The sequence below is a fragment of the Pongo pygmaeus genome, chromosome 4, assembly GCF_028885625.2.
Source record: "Pongo pygmaeus isolate AG05252 chromosome 4, NHGRI_mPonPyg2-v2.0_pri, whole genome shotgun sequence".
Taxonomy (NCBI): domain Eukaryota; kingdom Metazoa; phylum Chordata; class Mammalia; order Primates; family Hominidae; genus Pongo; species Pongo pygmaeus.
Genome location: NC_072377.2, coordinates 133,460,608 through 133,475,901, shown reverse-complemented (window position 1 = coordinate 133,475,901; position 15,294 = coordinate 133,460,608). Strand labels below are relative to the sequence as shown.

At 36.5% G+C, this 15,294-nt stretch overlaps 1 protein-coding gene across 2 annotated transcripts in view; it reads right to left on the bottom strand.

Annotated features, from left to right (window-relative positions):
• The window catches only part of SLC27A6 (solute carrier family 27 member 6), a 122,051-nt gene that overhangs the window by 89,158 nt on the left and 17,599 nt on the right, over positions 1-15,294 (bottom strand). For both annotated transcript variants that reach the window (XM_063665203.1, XM_054488320.2), the window contains exons 2-4: positions 12,911-13,114; positions 9,484-9,642; positions 7,782-7,906 (exon numbers count right to left, since the gene is read on the bottom strand). In XM_063665203.1, the coding sequence (XP_063521273.1) occupies positions 7,782-7,906; positions 9,484-9,642; positions 12,911-13,114 (488 nt within the window). The remainder of the gene's footprint in view (positions 1-7,781; positions 7,907-9,483; positions 9,643-12,910; positions 13,115-15,294) is intronic.

Sequence of the window (15,294 nt, the reverse complement as noted above, 5' to 3'; positions counted from 1 at the left end):
TAATTTTATAAATACATTCACGTAAAACATTACTTTTTTTTTTTTTTGAGACAAGGTCTTGCTCTGTCACCCAAGCTGCTGGTGGGCAGTGATGAAATCATAGCTCACTGCAGCTTCAAACTCCTAGGTGCAAATGATCCTGCCACCTCAGCCCCCACCAAAGCATGGACTACTACTGCCATACATCACCACCCCGGCTAATTTTTTTTTTTTTTGTAGAGATGGGACTCTCACTATGTAGCCTAAATTGGTCTCAAATTTCTGGCTTCAAGCAATCCTCGTGCCTTGGTTTCCCAAAGTGCTGGGATTATAGGCATGAGCCACTGCACTCAACCTACGTTTTGTTTAAAATCCTTCCATTTGTATTTGGCTTCCTTGTTTACAGTTTTTCACATATAACTCATAACTGGATTATGAGAATCAAGGGCCAATTAGAAAAAGTAGGTATTGTTACTTATTTTATATAAACAGAAGAATTATGGCTTAAAGAAGAGAAGTGAGTAACTGAAAGTCAAACAACAGGAGCTTAAAACTAAGCCTATGTCATTAGATTCCATAGCCAATGCACTATCAGATGGTTTCCTACATAAAGCTAAATTTCTTTGGAAATTTTACAAAGATGGGATATATGTATCCTCAATGGAATTAGCATAATGGCATAAAGGACAGATAGAAAAAGACGTGTATATTTTACATGCACTGCTACCTATGAAATGTGAATCATTAACTATTAAAATTAGCACTTATAAAAAGCCTTTAATATATACACATAGTTCTAAAACACTCCAAAATATTCACAAATTCCCGTGTAATTCCACTAGCATTCAGGCTTCTAACAGCTATTTATGTTAGCCCCTTGTATTTCTACATTTACAGTTTCTAAGCTGGAAAGAGTTTCTGGCACCTTACCAACTTTTCTAAATGCTTTTATATCTATTATGACAATGTAAACATATCTTTGACTTATTTAAGGAAGACTGGGTTTTAAAAGAGAGATTACTTTCTCAACCATATATGCTTCAAATATTTGAGGAATAGAAATAATAAAAAAATAAATATCTTTAAGTAACTAGATCTTACAGGCAAAATCAATTGTTTTGAAGGCTACAGAGAATTGTAATGAAACTATGTCAGAACATCTTGATAACAATTAAAGTTTACATTAATCTTAAAATGCTATTTTTAAAAAGTTACTAAAATGTGGTGGGAAAAGTTTTCCAAAACTTAGTGCTTTGATAGATTACATCTTTTACAGGACATGAAAAGGAGAAAACATGATAAAACACTTGAAGTTATGTAGAAACTAAGAAAATGAAAATGTGATGAAAGAGCAAATATTTTTAATATGCCCATTTTCAATAGAGAAAAAAGAATAAATAGAATGCACTTAACCAGGTACAAGGTAAAGCCAAGATTTTAGCTTATGACTGTCTTTGGTCCCATTCAAAAAGTAACTGGCAAAACAAATGAACAAACAAACAAGTTCAAGATACCAAGATCAAATTAGCATCATTTGATCTCTCCTATTGGAATTTTATTCTCTGGCACTACTGAATCTTCTTCATTTCCATATCATATCTAGATATGACAAAGAAAACTCTTGAATGATAGATTCTTTTGGGGAAAAGAAAGCAGGTTTCCTTTCTAACTGAACTCTTAAACACTCTCACACTGCCATAAATCGCTTCTTGTGTTCCAAAATTTTCATCTTGTCAGCCTCAGAAAAACAAAATAAAATAATAAAAAAAAACCCTGTAAACTCTTAGGGGCTCACTGCAGGATTGTCTAAGCATTACTAATGAAAAATTTAACACAATTTTTATAGTTTAAAGATGAATAAAAATATTTATTGAATACACTGATAGTTTAAAATACCTCTCTTTTAATAATGGGAGTCAAGTGTAAGACATTTTGTCAAATTTCAATATTCTTTACCAAAAGTATTCAGAATCATAAGGATGTTTTCTGGCTCCCAGGGAATTTCTTAGCTTTTAAGAAAACAAAATAAGGAAAAGGGATATAATTTTTAGAAAATGCATTACTAATAAGTATAGACTATGCCTTGAGAATATCAAAATGTGGGTGTTCTACATTGACATATATAGACAAATTATATAGCCTAAATGTCAAACTACAAATAGTAGCTTGAAAAATAAGCATCATACATGCATCACACTATAGGTCCTTGCTTTGTTAATTAGGTCCTCTCTTTTGTACTATTCGAGCTTCAGATTCCTACATCCAATTGCCTATTTAGCTTATTCATCTGGATGCCTAATATATCAAACTTAACAGATCCAAAAAAATTAATTTTAATTCCTTGAATCTCAGTTTTCTTCAGCTCAGCAAATAGTTCATAATTTGCCTAGATGTTTGAACCAAAAACCTGGGACTTATCCTTGATTCTACCCATTCCTTCACTTCCTATCCTTGATCTAACAAGTCTTGTTAGCTTTCCGTCCAAATAGATCCCAAAGTGGTATAATTTGTTCCAGTTTTTCCTTCAGCTTTTTTCAACTACTCTGATGGGAATAAAATCCAAGTTTCTCCTCCAAGATTACAAAGTTTCAAGCCCTACAAGATCTAGTCAATGGATGGCCCAGCATACCCTCCTTCCCTTCAAACATTCAGGTGGTGTTTTCTGTGGGCCTCTTCCTTTTCAGTTTCTTCTGTCATGACTGCAACCTCCCAGCTTTTCTGTGCCTGGATCCCACTTGTCATATCAGTTCCTCAGCTCATGGATTACTATTTCTGTGAAGCTGTCCCTGACCACTAAATCTAATTAGCAATGTCCTACTCCCACAGCCCATCATTCTCCATCACCACACCCTGTTTTGTTTCTTCATAACCCTTGTCATTGTCTGTAATTACTTTTCCTCTGTGTTTGCTGGGTTTATTTTCTCTCCCCCTCATCAAAGAGAGTATAAATTCTAAGAGAGAAGCGGTCTGATTTGTCCTGTGTGTCCCTGTATATCTAATCCTACAATATTACTTGAATGAAAGAATGAATGAGTAAATGAATATGTTACATATATGGTCTATCCCTAGATATATCCCTAGATATGGCTGTTGACTGTGTTAGGTAGAATTGTTTATATAAGACAAACTCTGCAGCAAGACTCCCTTAGAGGATCACTGATGTCTAGAGTTCCAACACATTCCTCACCAATCAATATTAAAGACAACATTAGTATTAAGAAAATATAGAACTAGACCCAATCAGATTGTATGATGGTGCTTTAGTGATGTAGAAAACTTGGAAGATTAAAAGTGAGGGAGAGCTGTTTTCCTAGTCTCAGGAGAAGAGAAGTATAACTTCATCTCACCATGACTAACAGGAGTCAGTCTCTTTTTCTGAAGATAATGCTGCTGCCAGCAGTTTTAAAGAAGTACATCTAATGTTTATGCCAAAAGAACTTTTGTAACTGGAGTTTTGAAAAAGAGAAGCAGTGGGGAATGGGGTGCATGTTTGAGAGATGGGAATGGATAAATGCTTCTGGCCAGAGAAAGCCAACCCTAGGGAGTCTTTGTGCAACTACACATAAACATTCAACTCACACTCTGACTTCTGCCTGCAGGTAAATTTCCTTTGGAATATGCTACTTACCCTGAGATTGTCAACAAATCTGAATCTATTTTAAAAACACATGGTTTTGCTTTCTTTTAAATAACTGTCTGTGGGGCTTCAAACCATGGCTTATGAGACATTCAATTTTAATTCTTTGAAGGTAAGGACCAGGACCATGTCACGTGTTCATTCTCTGGCTCTACCTGAATCCACTGATGTGCTGGCTGGGCAGCAGAAACTGCCCCTTCATTTCAAGGCAATGTCATTGAAAGGAATATTGGACAGCAAAAATGTAAGATCTCCTTGAAACGAAAAGATGTCATAACAGAATGACTTTCTCCTTTCCCTAATTTTTAATGCCAAGAACAGCTTGTACTCATTTTGTGTGATTTCAACAAAGGGGATTAGGTAGTACAAAGCTTCTCTGCTTAAAAAAACATTATTAAGTTTTCCTTTGAGTAAAGCTGTATTTATTTCCTTCTTTCCTCCTCAGTTTGTATTCAGGTAAGCATTTGCAGATTATTTCATAAACATCATTTTTTCTTTGAAGAGATTTAGTTAAAAATTAAAATTAAAAATTAAATTAATTTTTTTTTTTGAGACAGAGTCTTACTCTGTCACCCAGGCTGGAGTGCAGTGGCACAATCTCGGCTCACACAGCCTCGACCTCACGGGGTTAAGCAATGCTCCCGCCTCAGCCTCCCGAGTAGCTGGGATTACAGGTGCTCACCACCATGCCTGGCTAATTTTTGTATTTTTAGTAGAGATCGTTTCCCCATGTTGTATCTTTGTATTTTACAAAAAAATAATTTTGTATTTTTAGTAGAGATGGTTTCCCCATATTGACCAGACTGACCTCAAACTCCTGACCTCAAGTGATCTGCCCACCTCGGCCTCCCAAAATGCTGGGATTACAGGTGTGAACCACCATGCCCACCCCCAAAAATTAAATTAATTAAAAAGCAATCAGTTATTCTGTTTTAAATTCTCAGTTCTCTCAAATTCTCTGAAGCTATAATATTTCCTCCAAATTAGTGCAATACAGATTCAGAGAGTTAAAAGTAATATTTCATTTCTTTAAAAAATTTAAAGAAAAACACAGAGAAAAGATTTGTAATCAATATGAAAAACTATTAATACCTTTATTATATGAAGTGGGAGGTCAAATGGATAAGGTAAAACATTATGTACCAGACAAATAAATGAGTACAAGACACAAAAGAGACATTTTTAAAGAGAAATACAGCTGGAAAACTGTCCCGCCTTGCCAGTAATCTTAACAGAGCACATTAATATATGTTTGTTTCTAGTCTACAAAATTATAAACAAAAGTAAATAATCTAATTTACTTTTTCTAATTAAAAACCACTGAGGCATCCTTTGTTCAAACAAAGTATTATTGAGGAGCTCAGGAAATTGGGTTTAATTCATGATATTTGAAAGGGTGGGCCTTGGAAATTGGCCTGCTTTTACTCTTACTCACCATGTTTCAAGGACTTTTGAGGGACCTTAAGAGAGCTTCTAGTTTTCCAAGAAACACAACTGGAAAACCACTATTTTTAATAACACTCAGTACTGACAGACACTGTGCAACAGGCATACTCCTACAATGTGCATGAGATTCTAAATCACTTCAACCATGTTGAACAGCAATTTAGAAATATTTTCTGTAAATTGCAAAAGTATCCATATACTTTGGCTATTGACATTCACTTCTGAAAACCTACATTAGCTCAATTGCATGAAGATACTAAATGCAGCATTATTTAAGTTGGTAAGTTTTAGAAATAAGTAAATTCATGTATTCAACCATTCAATAAATATTTACTGAGCAATGACATTACCCAAACTGATGTCACTATTAAAGGATGAGAGGAAACAGGAATGGTGGAGCACATGGTTTAGAAAGCAGATGAGCTTCACTAGGTAGCACCTACTGTGTTCTGTACTAAAGTCATGAAATCTCAACTGAAGGTGACCTTAATCTTACTGGAGGGCATTAATTCCCTAAATTAACCTAGTCCAGATATCACATTACCAAAAAGTACAATGAAAACTAGAAGAGAAAATATGTGTGGTTGTGGCATTCTAAGTGTATTATTGGGGTTCTTTAGGTTAAGACTACATCCCTTACCTGAGGCAAGGTCTCCTTGAAGAAAAAAAAATTAAAAAAATGTAAAACATTTATCTGGAACTCTTTGTCTTGGCCAGGAATCTGTGGAATCTGTAGTTATTTGAAGCACTCCAGACAAAAAATGAGTAAGGATGGCTTCTGCCACATGGAGGTGGGTCAGAAGCTCGACTGGAGGTTTCTCCTTGGTAAACTCCAAGCTCAAAATGAAAAAGTCTTATTTAAATGCCTCCAGCCTAATGTCAGCTGTGCTCTGGGTAATTAATTGAAAAACTACATGTCCAGATTTTAGCCAAAGAGAAGAGAAGATATCCCAGCACACCATTCATGCCTTAAGCAGATGTGATGATGGCAGAGGTGATAAGTGAGAGATCCTCTAGTCTAGGAAAGGTGGGTCTCAAAAGCCAAGGTTCTGTTGCCCCACCCCACGTAGGGCAATATCCTACTCTATTGTCATTCTTGAAGGGGCTGATGTGGATCTGATGATTAAAATAATCAGATAATTAAAGATAAATAATTTATAATAATAAAATAATATAAAGAATTAAATAAATTTGATTTAAGAAAGTCACTTCTTTATAGTCTCAAGAATGTTTAGAAAATCATAAAGTTAAAGAAGAAGCATTTGGAGAGATAAATGAAACCAGGAAAAAGAAAATAACTTCTGAGGGCAAAAAAACAAATGAACCAATAAAGATAAACTTCAGGCTATTGCAACTGTCTCTGCTTATCTGTTTTTCAGATAGTGGCAGTTGATCAAAAGAATGTAGAAATGACTTCGTCAGGTAAGGAGACAAGTGTAAATCAAAGCAATGTGGGTTTTTTTTTTAAATCTAAAGTAAAACAAAAAGATATCCTAATATAATCACTTATTCAAAAGAAAAAATGGAAAATAAATTATAATCAGTGTCAATGGTCAGTAGTTATTTTTTTAAAGAACAGCATTTTAAAAGATTATTTTAACCTTAGAATAATTGCTTTCTGTAAACATAGCATGAATCTAATTTCATAATCTGATGCGTGTTATGTTTATACAAATTTTGAGTCTAAACACAAAGTCTTTAGGTCTGTCCTATCCTGCTACAGTACAAAGCACATTAGTACATTCTTGGATAGCTCTCTGTATATTTTCTTTCATTTGTCTTATTTTATCTTGGGGTATTGCATGCATCTTTGTAAGTCAGCTAAATTATGTTCTGAAAGAAGGTGAGAGACAGGACTAGCTGGATTTCCTAGGCCGACTAAGAATTCCTAAGCCTAGCTGGGGAAGGTGACCGCACCTACCTTTAAATACGGGGCTTGTAACTCAGCTCACACCCGGCCAATCAGGTAGCAGAGAGCTCACTAAAATACCAATTAGGCTAAAAGCAGGAGGTAAAGAAATAGTCAATCATCTATCACCTGAGAGCACAGGGGGAGGGACAAAGATCGGGATATAAACCCAGGCATTGGAGCCAGCAGTGGCAACCTGCTTTGGGTCGCCTCCCGTTGTATGGGAGCTCTGTTTTTACCCTATTGTCTTGCAACTGCATGCTCTTCTGGTCTGTGTTTATTCCAGCTCAAGCTGAGCTTTCGCTCGCCGTCCACCACTGCTGATCTCTGCCGTCGCAGCCCCACTGCTGACTTCCACCCCTCTGGATCCAGCAGGGTGTCTTCTCTGCTTCTGATCCACCAAGATGCCCACTGCCACTCCCCATCGGGCTTGAGGCTCGCCATTTTTCCTGAGCGGCTAAGTGCCCGGGTTTGTCCTAATCCAGCTGAACACTAGTCGCTGGGTTCCACGGTTCTCTTCCATGAACCATGGCTTCTAATAGAGCTATAACACTCACCGCATGATCCAGGGTTCCATTCCTTGGAATCTGTGAGGCCAAGAACCCCAGATCAGAGAACAAAAGGCTTGCCACCATCTCGGGAGCCGCCCGCCACCATCTAGGTAGCACCTGCCACTATCTTGGGAGCTCTAAGAACAAAGACCTGCCAGTAACAAAGGTAGAGTATAAACAAAGAAATAAAAATAACCTTTTCTATCTCAATACTTATTCTTTCTGACAAATTTTTTTTTCTGATAATGATTACGCCTACCTTAGATTGTTTGCAAAGGTAGCGACAAAGTTCTCCAATATACTGAAACACAGTCACATCATACTTCTTGCAATCACTCCAAAACTGGCTTGCTGAAAATTTCTTCTTTAACACACAAGTGGCACCTATAAGAAAAGACAAAAACAGGCACGAGGGAAAAAAATTCAAGGGCAGAATGAACATAAAACATAAATGATGTTTCTCTGCCTAGAACATGTATGCTCATTTTAAAACTTTAATAACTCATCGTCAATAATTTATATCAAACTCATTTGGAAACACTGATTTTTACCATCCAAAAACTCTGTTAAAAATATTGTAATTCTATGTTTTGACTGAAAATATGCTTTTTGTGATACACAGGAGAAAAGCAACAGTCAAAATAAGTAAGGGTTAAAGTATTAGAGCATGGCTATTGATAAGAGTCATCCTTCTTCATAGAAGCCAAGAATATTCACTTACTTTTGAACTTGAATATATACATATTATTCATTTTTAAAACCTTAAAACAGCCTCAACATTTTCTTTTTTTTTTTTGAGATAGAGTCTCGCTCTGTCGTCCAGGCTGGAGTGCAGTGGTGCGAACTCGGCTCACTGCAAGCTCTGCCTCTGGGGTTCATACTATTCTCCAGCCTCGGCCTCCCGAGTAGCTGGGACTACAGGTGCCTGCCACCATGCCTGGCTAATTTTTTGTATTTTTAGTAGAGACAGGGTTTCACCGTGTGAGCCAGGATGGTCTCAATATCCTGACCTCGTGATCCACCCACCTCAGCCTCCCAAAGTGCTGGGATTATAGGCATGAGCCACTGCGCCCGGCCACCTCAACATATCTTGAGGTCAACTGTTAGTAACGTTGAATTAGCAAGATAGTACTAACAAAAAAGTTCTTAAATGACTGCAGAATCTAATTTTGACAACAATGTATGTCCACCGAAGATTTTAATGTCTTTTAATATCTCATCTTTATTTATGGTGGATATTGATCATATTCTAAATATTCAATTCTAAAAATTATAGCATTTTAGACAAATACAAGTAGCAAATGATCTCCACTGTTTGCATATTATGTGAGGTCTACAAACTGACACATAATCTTGCATGTTTATGAATGGAATCTACTGAGTCACAAGCTCTACCAACTAATTTATTGAGTGTCTATGGCAGATTGTTTGCAAAGATGGCCTCAGCAATTTCTTCAGGGTTCTTACTTTTGCAATGTAAATTTGCTCCTTCTCCCTTCAAGAGGTGGCTTCTATTTCTCCAGCCCTGGAATCTTGAATCTAGGCTGGCCCATGACTTGCTTTGATCAATGGAATGAAGGTGAAATAACCTATGTGACTTTCAAGACTAGGCCTTAAGATTTATGCAGCTTCCACACTCACTCCCTAGGAACATTTCTACCACATTTGAGGAATCTGGGAGTAGTTCGTTTGAGAGTGAGTGACCACAAGGAGAGAGAAGCCCAGCCAATAGCCAGCTCCAACCACATGGCCAAAACCTCAGAAAACTGTTCTTTTCACCTCAGGAAAACACTGAATATGCCATAAAATTGTGTAGTTTTTTAAAATAAATATTGTGTTATAATAAAATAATATGCATGTAATCACTCTAAATTCTACCAATAGAACTTCAAATGTTAATAAACACTTGTTCTAATTATTAGGCATTTTGAAAACTTATCGAAAAGAAAATAAAGCCTTACCCAACTCAACACATCCAGAAATTCCCAGGATAGCTGCTGAACTATGATACAGAGGAAGGGTTATATAAACAATGTCATGAGCAGTACAACCAAAAGCCCACAGGACAGCAGAACCCCTTAAAACCTGCAGCTGACTAATCACAGCTGCTTTTGGTAGACCTGGAAGAAAAGAAAAGAACAGGAAATACATATACACACACACATACATATACATATGCATACATATTCATATAACTAGAAAGGAAGTAATAGAAAGAAGATGATGCTGATAACAACCACACTAGCAATTGACACAAAACGTATCAAAGTAGTCTACCTGCTTTGTAAAAGAGGCCATTCTGACTTTAGCAATGCTCCTTTGACAGGCTGCTAAGTAGGACTGTATCTGAAACGCTATGTAATTTTATAGTTAGCCTTTCTGGATAGATCTAAGATTCTAGAAATTAATTAGAGTGGTAGCACACATTTGGTTTCAGCAGCTATCTGATAAAGAGCATTTGGGAGGTAAGTTTTTGTCAGTCCTTATGTGTCTGAAAATGTCTTTTTTTTTCCACCTATACACTTGAATGGCTGCTTGTAAAGAATTCTAGGTAAGAAGTCATTTTTATGCAGGACTTTGAAGGCATTGCTCTATAATCTTCTTACTTCCAGTATATATATTGAGCAATTATCAGTCTTTCTGATTTCTTATCCTTTGGATGCAACATGGTATTTCTACTTTTTTCATTTTTGGAATCTTCTATTAGTTTTCAGTAGTCTGTAATATCATGATGACTTGTACTGGGACCAGTCTTATCTATCCATTTCACTGGGAAATTTGTAGGCCTTTTCAGTCTAACAACTCAGGTCTTATAGTTCTAGATATTTTTGAATTTGAAAAAAAAATAATTTTCACACCCTCTTCTTCTCATTCCTTATTTCTGTTCTTTTTGCCCATTGCTTTTTTCTGTTACATTTATTTGTGTGTTCATCCTTTCATCTTTAGAACTCTTGATTTTTTGAAGATCAGCCCTCCTGGACAGAATCACTAATTTCCTAATCTTGTCTATCCTATTTTCCTTCTCTTACCTATTTTGCTTTACTTTTTGAGAGATTTTCCAACACTTGTGTTCTCTGAATATTCCTCTTTTTGTAGTATGTTATTTTTATATTATTGACACTTTTTTGTCTCCACCTTTCAGAATATTAACAATAATAATTTTTTGAAAATTTCTCCTATCTTGTCAGTTTTCTCCAACATCGTTTTTATCTTTGGTTTGTATTGGTCTCAATCCAATCTAGAATATATTCAGGAGGATTTTTTTCAAATACCTGGAGACTACTGACTATCAGTTTATATTTAAAAGTGCAGACATAAAAACACAAAATAAACAAACAAAATATTAACTAGAATCTCTGTGCCTGAAGAACACTTATTTACTAGTTGGTTTCACTGTCCAGGACATTCTGTTGGGGGAATCCATCATGATCAGTGTCTTTCAATTTTTACATGTGGGCTATTCAGATTCCTCAGACAAGAATCTTAAAGATTAAAAGAGTCAAGCATTAAAAGAAGTTATATATATTAAAGAGAACATATATATATATGTATATCTATCTATCTATATACATATATACATATTTATAGAGAGGGAGACTTTCTCTTATATCCCCTACTTTTTAAACCTCTGTTCTTCCTGGTATTTTCAGAAGTTCATCTTTTCCAGAGAATACGCCTCAAGACTTCTATCAGGGTGGAAGAAGCAATCCAGGACTATAGTTCCTTCTTAAACAAACTTCCCATAGTTTCCTGTTTATAGTTTCACATTTATTTTCTACTCTTTGAGGTACCTAGTACCCAATTTCCGAGCCTTTCTGGGGTTTGGCGGGGGCAAATGAGTTTTTCTTCAAGGCTTCACCATAAGTTTCAGCTCCTTGGGTCTGCTGTGTCTGCCACCACACTCAGTCATCACCTTCTTTTCTAAAATTTTGTAGCTGTCATCTCTAGTTCCATTCCTTTTGTCCTAAGGGACTGTGTATCCATTCAATCTGCCAACTTCTAGACCTGTTATTATTCAGTAGACCTGATTAGGTAGCCTGAAGAATCTCAGAGAGAAGCTCCCTCCGTCTGGACAGAGTAGCCACATACATATTAGCACTTTTCAGTTCATTTATCAAAACAGTTCTAATCATAGTAAAAAAAAATTATATTCTCCAGTCTAAAAGGGATTACAGTTAGGAACTGCATAGATTTTTAAAATGTAAGAAAAATTTTACTATGCAATAGTTGCTCACAACCTATGCACAAGAAATAAGTATCAGAGTACTCTTAATATGTCTAAGTCAAATCACCAATCATCTTCAAACTAATAATGAAAGCCTATTTAGGCTACCATTAATAACATTCAGTTTTTCCTAGAAATCAATTAAGCTTAACACTTCTTTTGAATTCTCTTTCTTTTCTTTCTTAAGACTGAGTCTCACTCTGTTGCCCAGGCTGGAGTGCAATGGTGTAATCAGCTCACTGTAACCCTGAACTTCTGGGATAGAATGATTCTCCTGCCTCAGCCTCCTGAGTAGCAGGTACTACAGGTGCATGCCACCACACCTGGCTATTTTTTTTTATTTTTTTGTAGATATGGGGTCTCACTATGTTGCCCAGGCTGGTCTCAAACACTTGGCCTCAAGTAATCCTGCTGCCTTGGCCTCCAAAGTGTGTGATTATAGGTGTGAGTAGTCACTGTGACAGGCCCTTCTTTTGAATTCTCAGGCAGTTTTATTATTCCTTGTTATTGCTGTTGTTTACTTAAAATAAAGTTTATTTACTTGATTTTATTTTGTATCTTAGTTCAAACCTGCAGTGCCTTCAAGAGTTCCTGTTTGTCACATGATTCAATTACCCTAACCAAAATCAGGAGAGCCAGAAACAGGTGCTTAAATTGCAGGTATACCTGGATTATGCTTAGGATTTAATAATTTACACAGGAATATAGAGAACTGTTTTCAAGTATATTAAAACACTTTTTAAATCCAAAAGAATCAGTAGAAACTATTTAAACTAATTTCTTCACTTTAGATATCAGAAATTTGAGGATCAGAGAAGCTAACAAAGATCTTGCCCAAAAAATCAAGTATCAAGTATCATACGCTGAGCAACGAGACTGAATCAAGGTGTTTGCACACTCCCGTGACCTTTGCAGTACCAAACTTTAAGAAAATATTGTCAAATGGGACAAATGCCAAATGAACACGATGACTTTTCAAGTAAAAGTTAAGATAATTAACTTTCCATCCAAGTTGGAAAGTTCTAGCCTCTGAGATCCTTACATCTTCTTGCAAGCATGCATTGTCAGATGGTTGGTCACTACCCATGGTAGAAATTTGCCCAACACTGTTGCTTTGCAAATTTGTCACATTCATTTTAGCCTTCAAAAGAATTGGATCATACCTGTTGTTCCAGAGGTAAAAATGTAAAGACAAGTAGACTTGAGGAGTGAGACAACATGGTGGCTGTGTGGCACGGGCTCATCACATGAGGTGCTCAGTTTTTCTTTGAGTGAAATTACACCTTGTGGAACAGAATCTTTCATCCCCCAAACACTGATATTTTCTGAGAGGCTTGGAAGGATTTCTTCTACAGTTCCAAGCAAATCTAAAAGCCAAAGGGTTGGGAAGAGGTAAGAAAACTTTAAATCTCAAATCATTCACTTTGGAGTTGCTTTTGTGTATTGAAACAGGGATAGAATGTAAATAAAATGCTGATTTCCTTCTCATGTTGGATAAGTAACATCACAGCCATTTTACGGTTCTGTTTCAACCGAATCAACTGAAAGGAAAATTTAGTTATCACCTGACAGACCAATGCAAGCAGTCCAATTCAGACTGAATTTAAGAGACTCCATTATTCAAATTATGGGTTTCCCCCTGCCAATTTTTAAATAAAACTATTTAAAACTCTGTCTGAATCTAAATTCAGGATACTGCACTAAACATTTTCCTTGAAGTACAACTTGGTAGCTAGTTATTCCAAAAAGCTGTCTGTAGGTTACTCTTCAGTTACACTGTAATGCAAAACATTTGGGAGAATCCCCGACTGCTCTGAAATCACAAGATCATCGTGGTTTAGAAATCATTCCAAAGCCAAAAGTTAAGTTACAGGGGACTCCAGAATGGGGGAGGGTGAGAGAGAAAGGTGAAGATTGAGAAATTACCTATTGGGTACAATGTTTACAATTCAGTTTGGGTGACTGGCAATTTAAGGTTCAGAAACAAAAAGGGGCAAGTTCCTTAGGAAGGATCTGCTACAAGGATAACAAAGGAGCAACTGTTGAGGTGAGACTATGTTGAGGTAATCTGTGAAACTGAACCAGACCTTGATTTGCCCAATAACCCAGGAAAAAAATATCATCTGTTCAAGAGGGGAGTAGTGGTGGAAAACAAGAGAGACAGAAGGTGGGACTGGATCCTTGATGAGGAAATAGTTAAGCATTGAGGTACCCAACACTCTGTGGGATACAAAAGAAACAATGTCATCATTCCTATACAGTCTTTTGTGTAAGCAAGTGAAGCATCATTTTTTTCTCCAGAGTAGAGAGGCATACAATTATTTATATTATTTAAATTCTTTTTAAATTCACCACTCCCTTACTTTAGCATGGATCTCTGACATGAAGTTCAACTTTTATATTCTACATGGCAACTCTGATTTTATTTCCTTATTTCTATAATATGCCATACATTTAGAAGGTCCAAGGGATTTCTGAGTGCTATACAGGTTATCTTAAAATCTATATTAACATCCTTGGGGATATTAAACAATAGTACCCCACTGGCCTTTTGGAGTTAATGCAAGGAAAGTCAAACATTACCGACAACTACCAGAAGCGAAGAGACAAGAAAAAATTCTTGGATCCTTCTGAGGGAGCATGGCCCTGCTGACACCTTTATTTTGGATGTCTAGCCCCCAGAAATGTGAGAAAGTAAATTTCACTTGTTTTAAGCCACCAAGTTTGTGGTACTTCATTATAGCAACCTTAGGAAACTCATACATCAAGCTCACAAGTTGATGGACGGTAGAATTAGTAATCTAACCATAGGCTAATTAAGTCTAAAATTATCAAATTGCCTCATAAAAGAAATAAATGGCAAAAAAGAAAAAATAATGGTGCTAAATGTAAAACAGATCCAGATCGGCCAGGCCCAGTGGCTCACGCCTGTAATTCCAGCATTTTGGGAGGCTGAGGCAGGTGGATCACCTGAGGTCAGGAGTTCGAGACCAGCCTGGCCAACATGGTGAAACTCTGTCTCTACTAAGAATACAAAAAAATTAGCTAGGCATGGTGGTGGGTGCCTGTAATCCTGTCTACTCAGGAGGCTGAGGCAGGAGAATCGCTTGAACCCAGGAGGCAGAGGTTGCAGTGAGCCAAGATCACGCCATTGTACTCCAGCCTGGGCAACAAGAGCAAAACTCTGTCTCGAAAAAAAAAAAAACAAAAAACAAAAAAACCCAGATCAGAATGCTCAAGTTCTGTACATGAAAATATGGACCTTTACACCTAAAGCAATTATATTTTTTCTAATTTTTTCAGGAAAAATTTTAAAATAATCACAAGATATATTCTGCTTTGAGTTTGAATTCAGAGTTCTGCATTAAACATTTCCCTGGAAACATAAATCAGTATCTGGTTCCCTCAAAAGGCCAACTGTCAGTCATTGGGTTAGTTCTACTATAATGCAATACATTGGGGGAAAACTCTTGATTTACTTTTATGAAATCTATAACCCAGATTGATCACAAAGAAGCAGCAAGAGAAATATGTCAAGTGGGACTAA